The sequence below is a fragment of the Gavialis gangeticus genome, unplaced genomic scaffold, assembly GCF_001723915.1.
Source record: "Gavialis gangeticus isolate Ggan-Ray unplaced genomic scaffold, GavGan_comp1, whole genome shotgun sequence".
Taxonomy (NCBI): Eukaryota; Metazoa; Chordata; order Crocodylia; family Gavialidae; genus Gavialis; species Gavialis gangeticus.
The window spans coordinates 27,816,320-27,832,171 of record NW_017728994.1 but is presented as its reverse complement, the minus strand read 5'-3'; the positions used below and the strand labels follow the sequence as shown (position 1 = coordinate 27,832,171).

At 45.3% G+C, this 15,852-nt stretch overlaps 1 protein-coding gene across 2 annotated transcripts in view; it reads right to left on the bottom strand.

Annotated features, from left to right (window-relative positions):
* PDLIM1 (PDZ and LIM domain 1) overlaps positions 1-15,852 on the bottom strand; it is a 110,544-nt gene that overhangs the window by 8,282 nt on the left and 86,410 nt on the right. The window contains exons 4-5 of one of the 2 annotated variants that reach the window (XM_019502478.1): positions 6,017-6,087; positions 5,014-5,322 (exon numbers count right to left, since the gene is read on the bottom strand). In XM_019502478.1, the coding sequence (XP_019358023.1) occupies positions 5,014-5,322; positions 6,017-6,087 (380 nt within the window). Of the gene's footprint in view, positions 1-5,013; positions 5,323-6,016; positions 6,088-6,341; positions 6,539-15,852 lie in introns of both variants that reach the window. The other variant, XM_019502479.1, reaches the window with a different exon arrangement.

Here is a 15,852-nt window from a genome sequence, read left to right as displayed (position 1 = left end):
TATGCTCTGGATTTATCTACTCAACCCCACCGACTCCCTTCACATTTCTGTTCTCATTTGTGTACTGCAAATACTCATAGAATCATACAAAAGTAGGGTTGGAAGGATATCAGGAGGTCATCTAGTCCAACAACCTGCTCACAGCAGGACCACTCCCAACTAGATCATCCCAACCAAAGCTTTGTCTAGCTGGGTCTTTGAAACAGTCCAAGGATGGAGATTCCACAATCTCTCTGGGTAACCTGTTCCAGTGTTTTATTACCTTCTTATTGAGAAGCACACTCTACTCAGCACACTCTGCTTTAATAGAAACCACACTGGAGCTCAAATATAAAAGGCATTTATGCCAAATAAAGCATCTTAAAAATGCAATTGGAAACATTACCCAAGATCAAAGCTGAAAAGAATGGGACATTTGACAAAGAGCCTCTGTGAATGCTAGGTCACATAAAGTATAATTAAATTTAAATGGTTGGTCAGGAAAAAGCATCGTTCTTGCATTCAGGAATTGCCTGCATTGCTTATAAACATTCTGAACTTCAGACTAATTTGCAGAGGAAAATCTTTTTCATGACAATGAGTGTATTTCCATGCCAATGTGTATCCAAGCCATCCAGGGGTTTCATAGATTCATAGATTCATAGATTAAGGGTCGGAAGGGACCTAGTAGATCTTCTAGCCCGACCCCCCACCAGGGCGGGAGAACAACAAAAACCCCAAAAAGAGAAATGGGACTCAAACGAGTCCAGCTAGGTGGGCATCCAGCCTCTTCTTAAAGACCCCCAGGGTAGGGGCCAGCACCACTTCCCTTGGAAGTTGGTTCCAGCTCCTAGCCGCCCTAACGGTGAAGTAGTTTTTGCGGATGTTCAATCTATACCTCCTCTCCAACAGCTTGTGCCCATTTCTCCTTGTTATGCCAGCGGGCGCTAGGGGAAACAGCGTCTCCCCCAAACCCCTCTGGTCCCCCCTAGTGAGTCTATAGACAGTCACCAGGTCCCCCCTTAGCCTTCTCTTGTGGAGGCTGAATAGGTTCAGGTCCCGCAGTCTCTCACTGTAGGGTCTGCCCTGTTGTCCCTGGATCATGCGGGTGGCCCTCCTCTGGACCCTCTCCATATTGTCCACATCCCTCTTGAAATGGGGCGCACAGAACTGGACACAATACTCCAGCTGTGGCCTGACCAGCGTCGCATAGAGGGGGAGGATCACCTCCTTGGCTCTACTCGAGATGCACCTGTGGATGCACGACAAGGTCCGGTTAGCCTTGCCAACCATGACCTCGCATTGTCGGCCCATGTTCATCTTGGAGTCAATAATGACTCCAAGATCCCTTTCTGCCTCCGTGCTCTCGAGTAAGGAGTTCCCCATTGTGTAAGTGTGCTGCTGGTTCCTACTGCCCAAGTGCAGCACCCTGCACTTGTCCGTGTTAAAACGCATCCTGTTCCTGTTAGCCCACCCCTGTAACCTATCCAGATCCCTCTGCAATCTCTCCCTCCCTGCTAGCGTGCTCACCTCCCCCCAGATTTTGGTGTCATCAGCGAATTTAAACAGGTTACTTTCCACCCCATCATCCAGATCGCTGATGAAGAAATTGAACAGCGCAGGCCCCAGGACCGAGCCCTGGGGGACTCCGCTACCCACCTCCCCCCAGGTCGAATATGACCCATCCACCACCACCCTCTGAGTGCGACCCCTCAGCCAATCTGCAATCCATCTGACTGTGTAGGCATCGATGCCACAGTCACCTAGTTTTTTAACTAGGATGGGGTGAGAGACGGTGTCAAAGGCCTTGCTGAAGTCCAGAAAGACTACATCCACCGCGACACCTGCATCCATGGCCTTTGTGACCTGATCGTAGAAGGCAATCAGGTTGGTCTGACATGATCTCCCCCTAATAAATCCATGCTGATTGCCCCTGAGCATCATTTCTGATGCCGGCCCCTCACAAATGTGCTCCTTGATGATCTTCTCAAAGAGTTTCCCCAGGATTGAGGTAAGACTGACGGGCCTATAGTTACCCGGGTCCTCCCTCTTCCCCTTCTTGAAGATGGGGACCACATTTGCTACCTTCCAATCATCTGGCACCTGGCCCAAGCACCATGATCGCTCATAGAGCCGTGCCAGGGGCCCCGCAATAACCCCAGCTAGCTCCCTCAACACCCTGGGGTGGAGATCATCCGGACCCGCTGACTTGAATGCGTCCAGCCCCTCCAGAAGCTCTCTAACCCGGTTAGTTGGCATCTGAAATACTACAAGCACTAGAGGTAAACTGATTGCAAACGTTATAATCCACATTAACATACAAGAGTCTCATAAAACAGGTCTATCCTGGTATAATATTATGGGGTGAATCCATGGTACAACGTTCAGTAGACACCCACATGTACACACATATACATGAACTTTTCAAATGTGTCACATTTACCTGGAATTCATATTCAGGACAAGATATCTGTTATACAGAAAATTCCCCAGATTATCCCATGCCCCCATTCTATTTAAATCATGTAAATTGCAACCTGAAGATCTCCCACTGCCTGTCCCACCTTTCAAAATACTGGGCTGATGCCCCTCTGGAGGGCTAAGGTGATTTAGACATGTGAACAGAAAAAGCCAACACAATATTGTCTTCAGGAACATTTGAGTCAAAACAAACACAGAGCATTTTAACCATGCATTGTGCCAATGCACAAAACTGTACAAATCAGACCCTCAGTGATAAGCAGTGATACTTACTTGTTTGCAGGGGGTGTTGGGGGGGTTAAAGAAAATGAGACATTAACAACAGAACAAAAATAATTTCATGTGTGTTCTCAGAAGAAGGTACACACTGATTGTGAGACAAAATGACAGGTAGATATTTCTTGACTTATATGAGGAATAAGAGCCCACAGAGACAGCAGTTTCATAAAAGACTACTCCAACTTCCTTTTGTGGGGATTTCATAGTTCCAAAAAGAGGACAGCAGAACCTTATTAGTTCATGATAGCAACTAGCTGAAACAATAAACTTTGAAAATCAGCAAGAAAGCAGCCAGACAGAGTAATAAAAGCCTACAAGATACAGGTCATGTCTACACGTACATTTACACCGGCTTGAATTTAGTGGGAATGGGCCAGCGTCTACACAAGCAGGCATTAAAGCGCATTTATGCTGTGTGTAACTTTAGTCCCAGGTCAGTCCACACATGCAGTGTTACTGTGTAGTAAGACATCTACACATGTGTTACTACGCAGTAACTAAACGGGTATAAATTTGACACCTCCATAATGCAGATATCAAATTTACACTCAAGTCAGCGTAAGTCACCATATTTACTGCGCAGTACAGGTGTGCATGTGTAGATGCACACCCATACTGTGCAGTAATTTCAGTTACTGAGCACTAAATGCACATGCGTAGACATACCTGCAGTGCCACAAAGTGCATTTTGATAAGCTCAACTTAGTTTTGATTAACACTGGATACGATTATCATACTGTGACACAATTTGGAAAGGTAACTAAGGTCCTAGAGACACTGCTTAATACAACTGACACTAAATTTCTGCTACCAAGTTAGTTGACACCACTTAGAGTTTTTGTTACATTATCCGGTGGTCTGGAATTGCCAAGAGAACTAATGATGTATTAGTGTTCCAGAATTACTCAAAACAAGCCAGAAAAGTGACCTACCATGAGCAATTTATGCCCCCAATTCTACTGTAATAAATCTAGGGCTGCCCACACTTTTGCAGCTGTTGTTCTACCACAGCATCTGGGTGCATGGATCTTTACAGTGACTGTGGGGCAAGAACTCTTCTGTTCCAGAAGGAAAAGGCCCTTGCCAGTTGACCAGACATGATGGTCAGCAGAATAAGACGCATGAGGTGTGGTCATGCAGTTCTAGTTCATCCAATAGAAGGGAATGAGCCTGGACACAGTGGCCTGTTCAATGTACTGCACACTGAAATAGAGGCAAACTATTTTGTTCCAACAATGAAGAGGTAAAACCATTTCAGATGTCCAACTCATTTGAAAGGATCTGGCTTCTCAACTGTTCTACAAGGGTGTCTGAGACGGTCAGACCTAGGTCCCAGCACCACAATTCCAAAGCTGTGCATGCCCAACAACAGGATGGCTTGGTCTTTGACACATGGTGGCCACAAAGATTTAGGGTAACTCAGAAGCAAGACCCTGAGATACAGTGCTAGGGCCAGCATTAGGAATTTCCCAGGATGCTTACAGGTTGCTGTAAGCTAATATGATATTTAAATGGGCTTTCATTTCTAGGCCCCCAAACGCTGACCAAAGGTGATAATCATCTTTCTCCATTCCTCTTACAGATGGGGAAACTGAGCCAGGAGTCAAAACTCTATACACTAGAGCATACTGCTCCAGAACAGGGTAATACCTGACTAAGAGGCTAGCTCTGGGGAGGAGCAAGCTGTTGTTGCCAGAGGTCAGATCAACTCATCTTAATAAGTGGCCTCAACTTCCTTTGACACACATAAACAACCTGGCCCATGGTTCATGATTTATTTCACCTAAGCCACTTCCCAGCTGACAGACAGCAGAGATTTCCAGCCACTGGCAAACTTGGGAGAAGGGGTGAAAGGTTCTACACTTATCCTTGTGGTTGGGTAAATCCAGAAGAAATACCACTTCCTGGAGGCACATGTTCCACCTCGCCCCCCCCACCGCTGAACCAGCACATGCAAAACAATCACTCTGCCAAGTCCACCAACCATTTCTGTTGATTTCACCACTATGGTTGTGTGTGTAAAACAAGAGGTGACAGTGGCAAACTGATCTGGCACACACTGGTGCTTCATGTGGTATAAGGCACACGAAGGCAAGGGCCCTTCTGTGAAGAGTCATGCACTAAGTTTCAAAGGTGAAATGTAACGCTTCATAGTCTGCGTGACAGGCCCACACCATGAGCAATGGACAAGTATGAATCATTTGTGAAGACCAAGATGTGGAGGGTGGCACGCGTGTCTAGTCAGCTGCCACATGGGCAGCAGGCAAATATTACCTGAGAAAAGTCGGGCTAATGGAAGAGATCTGCCCTTGTAAAGTATCCAGGATGTTTTCCTGTGAATAGAGCTGCAGGGGAGAATTAAACTGCACATGCAGCACTTTGAGTCCTGGCACCTCCACTTCCACAGGGCTGTTGGGGCAGATTTGGGCGGCTTGCTTCAGCCGTTCAGGCCCCACTCGGACTTGGCTTGGGATGGAGGAGGTGCTGTGCCTCCGCTGCAATGGAGATGCAGAGGCCTGCGGCTGTAGAGGGTTATAGACTGATGCGAAGGGAGCCTTCAGCGCGACTGTAGGTGATGAATGGCTACAGACAGGAGGTGGTTACCAGGGTTTTTAGTTGGTTAGTTTTTTTAATTTGGAGAGTTGAGAGACAAATACAGAGAAGAAAGAAAGAGAGGAAGGAAGACATTAATGAAAGTCTACATTCAGTTCCCAAGCAATACAGAAATGAGCACATTAAATCTGCTTAGGTGTTCCTTTCACTAGAAGAGCATGCCATAACAGAGATCCTCTCTAGGTTCAGACTTCTGGCTGATACTGCTGTTTCAGTCCACCTCTTTGTCTCCATAGCCAGTAAAGGTGTTACTGCAGTGCCTATAGGTACTCCGAGGCTGGCTCTAACCTACCTAGCATGGATAATAGCAGCAGAAAGACATGGTGGCAGGACTTCAGGGTGGGGTAGCAACCCAAGTACATACCCAGGGCCCACTGCAGGCTTCCACAGCCTGCACTGAAGTCAGTGTTGCTGCCTTTCCACTGCTAGGGAGATTACCTGTGCTGCAACCCCACCTGTGTTTGCAGTGTAGACACACCCAGAGGGTACAGCCTAACAGAAGGGACAGCAAGCTCTGTTTCCCTGTCAGATTTCAAAGCTCCCCTGGGAAAGGAAACCCATCCCATCAAGGAACTCTTTCCCATCTACTAAACCATCCTGTGTGCTTGCAAAGCCAGAATAGCTCACTAACTTTACAAAGTGCTGATGATAAAGTGTCAGGCACCTGTTTGGGCCAGAGGGCGATTTTAAGGGTTGGCATGTCATGCTGAATGCACGCTGAAACTGCTTCGGTCTCTGGTGAACAAAGAAACACAACATTGTTAAATTCTCTTCTGCATCTTGGAGGCAATTTCCCACCACAGGGAGCCACTTCCCCATGGCCTGCATCCAGTCTCATGCCTGAGCTCCTTCCACATTCCTGAAAAAGAGAGGCTTGGGATTTTCACTCCAGGTTAAAGAACTGATATCCTTGCGCCAAAGCTGGCTTCACAACAACATACGTTCTGTCGAGTTCGGGGACAAGGATAGAAAAGTGGAGAAAGACTTACGTTTTACTGGGGTCCTGTACACCCCCGGCTGACTTAGACTCCACAGCATTGTTGAAGGTCTGGATGTTTTCTGAGGAGTACAGGCGTGCTGGGTTGTTGTACTGAGCAGTGATCACTTTGGGTGCAGTGCCTGAAGCTGTGGCAGTAGTGAATGGCATAGCACTCCGGTTGTGCGCACTTCCTATGTGCCTTATTTCCTGCATGCAAGGGAGCAAAGGCAAAATCAGGAGTGTCTGGCATGCAGGTGGGGAGTGCAGAGCAGCCTGACAAATGTGCAACCACAAGAGGCAAAGGAATTACTTCCCGACTGTCACTCCAACGTGACAAATAGGGCTGAACTCTCAGGAGATGGTGAGGATCGTTGCAGTGAGCATCACTTCTACCCATTTACTAGTGAGCCAAGGAGTATTTTTTGGCATCAGAGTCAATGCCTCACTGAAGTGAAGAGGTGAGGGCAAACCTGTCAGACTAACACTTGGAGCTGCCTGCGCTAGCTTAGCTGCATTTGGTCTAAATCTGTTGATGAAATATTTTGATTCTGGATCATGAGATAACCTTGTCACCTCACTGTGGATATAGTGAAGTCAACTTGCTTCATCCCCCGGGACCAGGTGTGCAAAGATTTATCATGCAACTAGGCTTCCCTTTGGATCCACTATAAGTTTAAGGGCCTACTTTTTGGATGCCCAAACTTGCACACTTTAAGAGAGGTCATTCCCAGCTTGTGGGTGTTCAGTGCTATCTGAAATTCATGTTCCTTTACCATGGTATAAGATGATCACACAAAGTCAATAAGGAAACTTTCTAAAACACTTTACAAAAGGTGGGTCAATATTAAACTTAGAGATGAGTCATCGATGCAGAAAGGTTAGTGATTATGATTACCTAATCCCCCTTCCTAACCTGCTTCTGTCATGCACCTCTACAGGACTCTTGGTTATATAGACTTCCAGTTCTGTGAATATACCCTTGGTGTTTCCAAAATACATGAAATATGGGGATTTTCTTGCACACAATGTTGCACACCCTGCCCCACACATCCTTATCATTAAACTGCTCAGACCTCTTGGTCTCTTTTATCATGCCCTTCAGTATGGTATTGGAACAGATATTAAGGAGAGATAATTTGGCTTCTCTTAGTTAAAATATAAATGCTTTTGTAAGTTTTGCAGAATCTAATGTGATCCAAATGCTAAGCCATGTGACCTAATAATATAACCTCCTTTAACATAACTCCTGAACTGGCTTTCAATAAGCAAACTATCCTATATGTCTGAATCAATTTCCCATTCACATCCCCTTAATGGCATTCTATTAAGAACATCAATTGTTAATGTAAGATCATCAATTTTTCCCTTGTGTAATTTACAGACTGAAGCTGTGATCATTTCTTGCTGATATTCCCCAGCTTCTGCCGTGGGAAAGGCTATTTTTATGGTTAGGAGAGCAGTGTTATGCACCCTGAATGAGATTTTAACAAAGGGAGATTAGTTAATTATTCTGAGGGTTCTGCCTTACACTGGTGTGTGGGGAAAGCTACATGGATAACTTCTACACACATTGCCTTGAGATGCTTGTGAGAACAGCTTCTTCCACCCCACGCCTGGATGACTCTGCCAAAGTCATTTCTTTTGAATTGTTTGATACTCATGAATGGGTTTCATTCTGTTTTTATCTTCTCTACAGGCTCTTGTACTGTGCTCATCACTGTGGTACCTAAGGGTCTTGCAACAGTATTTTATATGTCTCTTTGGGAATGGGAGCCAGCTAGTTAAGAAAATTTGGGAATGTAAGAAAAAATACATAACAGAAAGTCTTTGAGGAATCTGTACACATAACAAATGCTTTGTGTTGGATAGCCTAGTTTTCTGGGTGTCAGTGGAGTTCATTTCTGTAGATATAGAGATGTAGAAGTAGAGGGGTGTTGTATTAAATGAGGTAGAAAGTTATCAGCCCAGGAAGTTAAAGTGTTAATGAGACTCTTTTACACTGTGTCACTTGATTCTTAGCAACATAAAATAGGATATTGCTAAATAGGTACAATCTATAGGCTAAAAAAATTTAAAAATTCATGGTATCAATCCCATTTTTTCTATTAACAATTCAACCAAAAGGAGGGAGGTATTTTGGTTAGAATTTCACCCCTTGTCTCTAAAGGCTTTAGTGAGATCTTGTGCCATCTCTTTGCTTTGATTTTGCCTTGTTCTGTTTCCCTGATAGAAATAAGCAACTGATCTTATTACCAGGGATCCAAGTTTTCCATTGGCTGTGGAAAAACACAGATGTTCTCCTTTATAGGAGAAAATCCCAAATTCTCTCCTGTAAAGCAGAAAAAAACAGGAACTAGTGGGTCTCCCCTTGCAGGCTGGTGGAGTTCCAGCCTGCAAGGGGTGCTTGGGGCTGGAGGCAGCAGGGGGCGCCATGCGCATGTGTGCACTCACACATACAAGTGGCAGTCAGGCAGTGTGGTAGAGACCAGCTCCAGCAGCTCCCTCCACGTACGTCTACGGGGACAAGGCAGTGGGGGGGCAGGCACAGGTGAGGGGCACAGGCGGGGAACCGGGGCAGCACAGATGACACCTGGGGGTGGGGTGGAGGAGGATAGGTTATGTATGGGGGGGGGCATGTGCCCACCCAGATTTCTCTGCCTACAGCGGGGCGCAGGGCTACAGCCAGGCCAGACCAGCTGTGGGCAGGAGCCACATCCGTGGCCCAGTGGGCAGGACCTGGCACAGGAGGGAGTGCCATGCCACCACGGTCACTAAAGTGAGGTGTCCCCTGCCCTCCTGACAGCAGTGGGGGGCACAACTCCGTGCCACCGCCACACTTGCCTTGGCGGCCATGGCAGCGCAGCATTTCCTCCTGTGCTGGGTCCTGCCTGCTAGGCCGTGGAGGCAGCTCCTGCCTGGAGCTGGTCCAGTCCCTGCTCCTTGTCCTTCGCCCTGTGCCTTGCTGTGGGAGCATAAATCTTGGGGGAGCACATATTCCCCCCACCAGTCACCTGTTCCACCCTGCCCCCCACACTTTATTTGTGCCCACACCCCTCCTTTCCCACACACCCCCCCTATTCCCCACACACCTACCCCCTTCTTTATACTGGGAGGCTGGGGGTGGGGGGCAGCGAGTCACGAGTGAAGGGCACCAGCGGGGTTGGGGGGGCTGTGGCTTGGGACTGAGGGGCAATGCAGTGGGCAGGGGTAGGGCACCAGAATATCAAGGCAGCTCAGCACCACAAAACAGCAGTGGGGGGTGCAGCCGCAGCTCATCCTGGAGATGGAAGAGGGCAGGGGGAGCTCTAATTTTCCAGGACAAAAAAACCATAATGAAATGCCAAAATATATAGGTATTTAGAACGTATTGTATTATAATGATTGAGGTACTGACAGGCTTCCAAATAGCTTTACAATTGTACGTATATCATAAAATATCGTGTTCAACTGATACCGATATATATAGGGGTGCTTTATTTTAATTGCAGGAAAACACGTGTGTTAGATTTTTAAATCAGATAATTTGCAATTTTTAAACAGAGAAAAGATCAGAACTCTACAGTACTGCTCAGCTTTCTACAGACAGGTTTTCCCATTGCCCCAAGGCACCAAGTACACTCTACCCTGCCGTGAATAAAGCAGGGGGCTGAGGACACTGTCCATGTTCTGCCACTGCAAAGACAGAAGTAGCATGTCAAAATACACTCAAGAGATCCAAGGAAGAGGCTCACGCCTCCCTTTCCAGTGGCCCCTCATAGCCCATTCCTCTCTGACCTTCTCCTTGGTCCTATGAGCAGAGGAGCCAGGAACTTCTGGATGTCTTTTTTCTTTTTTAAGTCTCAGAAGGAGGACACCCCAGTTAAAATCCCCAGGCTTAGCTGCTACCAACACTCAAAGCCTCTGAGGCAGGTAAAAACAAAACCCCAACCTCTGTAGCAAGAGGAGTGAAAAAAATCCTTCCCAGCTCCATGTGCCCAGAAGGGGACAGCAAACACAACTCCACACATCATAAGCCTTAAGTAAAGAGCCAGAAGTCTCCTTTATGAAGAAGCAGGTGATGAAAATGAGCTAGGTTTCTTGGAAAGCATGTGTTTTAACATCAATTCAGTTTTGGAGGAAAGAACAGGCTGCCAGGTCATAAAGAAATGGTTCAATACAGTGAAGGCAAGGTCCTTTGGGTAGATGTGGTATCTTTTATTAGACCGACTGAGTAGCTGGAAAAAAGTTCTTTGCAACCTTTTGGGCAGAATCACCCTCCTTCAGACATAGGCAGTCTCTGCTCTTCTGAGACTCCAAGGGATGAAAGAAGCTAAGTGTGACAGGATGTCAGGGAGAATGTAAATAGGTGGAAATCAGGAAAACAAAAGGTAGAGCAGGGAAGGGAAGAAGGAAAAAGGCAGGGGGGGGGACTCAAAGGTGAGTAAGGGTGATTCTACAGCAGGGGTTTTCAGCTGGGGGTACGTGTACCCCTGGGGGTACTTTGGAAGGCCCCAGGGGGTATGTGGAAGTGGCGTGGAGAAGCCAGCAGCAGTTCCAATTTCACTGCTCCCCCCACCCCTTATCAACCAGCCGCCGGGGTGCCCCAACCAAAAAAGGTTGAAAACCCCTGCTCTACAGTAGTAGTAATTCAAGGTAGAAAAGAGGATGACTATGAAAAAGTAAATAGCTGGAAATTAAGAAGACAAGGGCAGAAAAGGAGAGGAAGTGGGGGGAAAGAAAAGTGTAAGAGGTCAGGTCTGGCAGGTATCTGGTGGATCAGATGTCAGGCAGATTGTAACGTGCCATAAATCTAATATCTATATTGAGTCCATGATTTTTTGTATCCAGTAGATTTATGAAGTGAAGTTCCTAGGCTCATCTACAAAAGGTATTTTATAAATTCACTTTGAGGATTAGAACCAAGAGATTGGAGAGGGAGAGACAGTCTTGTGAGAAGTGTGCCCCCACAGGTAGCTGGGTATTCATGTCTCTGATAGATTTTTGGTGTATGGTTATTCTGGTTCACAGCTGTTGCCTGGTTTCTCCTACATATTTTCCAGCAGGGCATTGGGTGCACTGGATGAGATATATAACAGTACCGGAGGTGCAGGTGTAAGATCCGGGAACGGTGATGGTTCTGTTGGGTGTGGTTATTGTGGGAGTGCTGGAGATGTGTTGGCAGGTTTTGCATTTCTTGTCTTGGCATGGTCTGGATCCATTAGGTGTGGTTTGGGTCAAAGGGAGTTTGCTTTTGGTGATGAGGTTAGCGAGGTCTGGTGCTTGTTTAAAGGCTAGAATGGGTGGTTCTGGAAAGATCTCTTTAAGAGCTGGGTCTTCTTCTAGTATGGGTTGCAATTGTTTGAGGCTTTTCCATGTAGGTTCCAGGGAAGGGTGATATGTTGTAACTAAGGGCGTGTGATTTGTGGGGATTTTCGTTTTGTACTGCAGCAAATCTTTGTGTGGTATCCAGGTAGCTCTTTCAAAAGTGTGATCTGTCTCTCTCTGGAACAGCATCCTTGTTGGGTGAAGGCCCTTTTGAGATTTGTGAGGTGACAATCATGGGTATTCTCCTTGGTGCAAATTCAGTGGTATTGGAGAGCTTGGCTTTAAATTACAGCTTTCTTGGTGTGTTTAGGGTGATTGCTGGTTCTGTGTAGATATGTATGTTGGTCCATGAGTCTCTTATATATTGTGGTTTGAGTGTTACTATTTTGTATATTGATCATGGTGTCTAAAAAGAAAATGCTGGTGTTAGAGTATTCAAGTGATAGTCTGATGGAGGGATGATGATTGTTGAATTTTTGGTGGAAATCAACCAGAGACTGCAGGATTTCTGCCCAAATGATGAAGATGTCATCTATGTATCTCAGGTATACTAAGGGTTTGATGGTTCAGTTCTTGAGGAATTCTTCTTTCAGATGGGCTATAAAAAAGGTTGGCATCTTCTTGGGCCATTTTGGTGCCCATAGCTGTGCCATGGTTTGGAGAAAGTATTGGTTGTTGAAACTGAAGTTGTTGTGTGTGAGGATGAAGTTCAGTGATATCCTGAGGTCTATAATCTTGCTCTTGTAGATACATGAGGCAGGCTTGGATGCCCTCCTGGTGTATAAACAAGTGACATCCATGGTGGCTAGAAGGGCATTGCTGGGAAGGTGATCTATGTTTTTGAGTTTTCGTAGGAAGTCTGTTGTGTCTTGGATAAAACTCAGTCTTTGGGTGACAAGCAGTTTTAAGATGGATTCAAAGAAACCTGATATTTCTTCTGTTAGACTTCCATGGTTTGAAATGATAGGTCTACAGGGGTTCCCTTGTACATGGACTTTAGGGAGCAGGTAAAAAGTCCCTAATTTCAATGTAGTCTCTAATTTCAATGCAGGTAAAAAAGTCCCTAAGCTCAATGCAGTGAAGAAACTGCCATGGCACATTCATTCTTCCTATCCTGCATTTCCCCAACACATTTTCTTTCTCAGTAAAGTAGAACCACAATAGTAGCTCTCTTCCTGAACATTTAAAGTTATTCTACCTGAAGGCAAATCCAAAAGTGCTCGACCCCACCCATCCTGCAAGAGACTTCAGTGGTTCACTTTCCTGGCTATGAGCCATGTTTGCACAGGTCTCATAGCTCCAGGGAAGCAATGTGTTGAGTGGCATTTATCTTTCTTGCCAATTTGGGCAAGAATGATGCAACTGAAAGTGCTGCAGATTCTGGGGAGGGTTTTCTAAACTAAAGCATCTAAGGGCTTGTCTATGCAGGATTTTTTTAAACCAAGTATGCTGCTATACTTGTACTCTTATAGCTAAAGTGCTGAAGTTGAACTGAATTAAACATGCATGCAGATACTCTGGATTTGTCTACATGGGAACATTCAGAAAAAATAATGTAAATTAACTTTTAAAAGTGGGTTTCTTAAAACACAATAATACATTAAAATACATCGAACAGGAATGTGGACACTCATTCAAAATCAAGGTGGCCTTAATTTCTGTACTTCGGGTTTTTATTCTGTCTAACCAATCCACATTAACTTTCTGAATGTCCCTATGTAAACTGATAATTCCTCATGCTCCCAATTAAGAAAAGCCACACAGAGTTATACTGGAATAGCAACAGCTCTTTAAATTCACACCCCCACTGTAATCTGAACTGTCTGCTTGTGCAGGTGGTTGAGGAGCATTATGTCCCACTGGCAGTTGTGTCCCTGTGGCAGATTAGGATGTTATGCTTTGTGTTTCCATCAGGGTTGACTGTGGTAGCTTCACTAAAGGTTAGACAATGGATTTGTACAGGACTGTTTGGAAAGGGACAATCCTGACTCAAGCAGGGTGTTGTATTAGAATAGATGACCTGTGGAGGTCCCTTCCAGCCCTACCTCTCTATGATTCTATGATTCCCTGGTCTTTTAGACTACCAGGTCCCAAACAGTGGCCCAAAAGATCATGGCAAGTGGTCCATGGACAGCATCTCTTTTAATGATAAGTTTAATGATAAGGGTGCATGAGAAGATTTGAAGCTAAAGGGTTATCCATTGGTCCAAAAAGTTAGAGACCCACTAGCACAGGCATTTCTGAAAAATCCTTTCTTGTTCAAAGAAAAAAAACAAGCTAAACCTGGTCTTAAGAGTGAACCAGATGCCTGAAGTTGGGGTTTGCTGTAAAGGTAGGTGGCAGGAACAAATAGCTGTTGCTCAAACTGCTGAGTACAGAAGGCTGAATCAAGTAACTGAGTTATAGTTGTACTTTGAAGCAGGGATAGCCAGACTGCTTCTGAACAACATGCGACTGCTCATCTCATCACCTTGCAGAAAATGTTCTCAAAGGCTATTATTTTTTTACTGTGTGCAGTGGGTCTGTCTTTCCAGCAGCCATAAACCAAGTCTGGCACCCTTAATTGCAATTAGCAGTCTCTGACCGGAAAAGGTCAGGGACTCATCAATACCATGCTACATTAAATAACCATCAAGGATAGAATATGGTAGTTGAAGTCAGAAACAAAACATATGGATATAACAAAGTAATACAAAGGCCTTTTTTCATTTATGAGCCCATTAGATGGCAGTACTACTTGTTCACATACTCAAAGCCAGTTCATTCTACCAGCATATTAGTTTGTTATATTCGTGTATTTTGTCCCTGACCTTAATTACCATATGCTATTCCAGTTGGTGGTCCCTGGAGGGTTCTTTCAGCACATCCTGACAGTGACCAGTCCCCGACCTTTCTTGAGCCAATTGCCAATTGCAATGAATGGTGCCAGACTAGTATGACGATGTGGAAAGAGACATTTATGTCCAGAACAGGAAGACAAATCAGCGTTTCCTACTCTGTTGGCAGAAGACAGTGCCATAGAGAAAAAGTGGAAAAACAAAGGCTGCTTCCTCCCAGTTGTCCCACCCACTCTACTCAGTTCCAAGTGAAATCAAAGCCTTGCTTGTAAACTCCCTACAATCACTGCTTGTCATCACCTCCAGTTCGATGGTCAGTAAGCACTGAGCTTGGACAGCTGGTTCCCCTGAATGAGGCTCTTGTGTCATCCTTCCAGCACACACAAGAGATGGACAGAACAAATATAGTCTGTGTCACCTTTTTTGGTTAGATTGGGCAAAAAACTTTTTTCTAACTATTTAGTTGGTCCGATAAAAGATATCACATCTACCCAAAGAGCCTTGCTTGCCTATTCCTGCAATTCAGCTGCAGTGCATATGACTGGCACCTGTACTGATATATGCAAGACATTTCCATAGGACCAATGCTGCTGAAAACCCGTATCAGATATTCCTTGTCCTCAGCATTTGTGGGTTTGGGGTCTTATTTGGTGTTCCTAAGGCCCCAGTACCTGGAGTCATAAGATTATGTAAGAATCCCAGACTTGGTTTAAGGGGGAAAAAAAGGAGGTGTCTTGCCATTCTGCTACCAGAGAAAAGTTACAAAACATGATCCTCCCTTGGCTCAAAAATCAGAGGGCAAGAAACAAAACCTAGTGCTTTTAACATCTCAGGATTTGGGGGGGATCTGAGTCATGATTTTGAACAGCTGGGGTTGGCAGTCCTGGATACAGAAGCTGAACATTTGCTCTAATAAAAAGAAGCTTAAACATTTCTCAGTGTAAATGTTTATGTTGCTCTAAATTAGAGGCAGGCCCAAACCCAAAAACTCAGCGATCTAGAAGAGCTCCAGTTTTGTTTTCAGGGAGATGAGAGAAGAGAGGAATTCAGATTGGAGCCAAATTTCTCAGCTCAATCCCCGTGTTCAGCCACAGGCAGTGCTTCTACTTTGCGTCCATGCCTCTACAAGCACATTTGACAATATACGATTAAGCCAAAAGATCCAGCAACTTCAAAAAAATTGTCGTGGCAAACTCTCTCACTAATACATGGTTTATGCCACAGCTATAATCACTGCTATGACCAGCATGGATTTTCTTCATACTGTTCCATCTCCCTGTTGCTGCCAGTTTTTCCCAGTTTGAAAAAATGTTCTAATGCTTTGAAACTTGAATAGAAATTTGGAAGGTTTTTTTTGGGGGGGGGGGGGGGGGGGGGGGG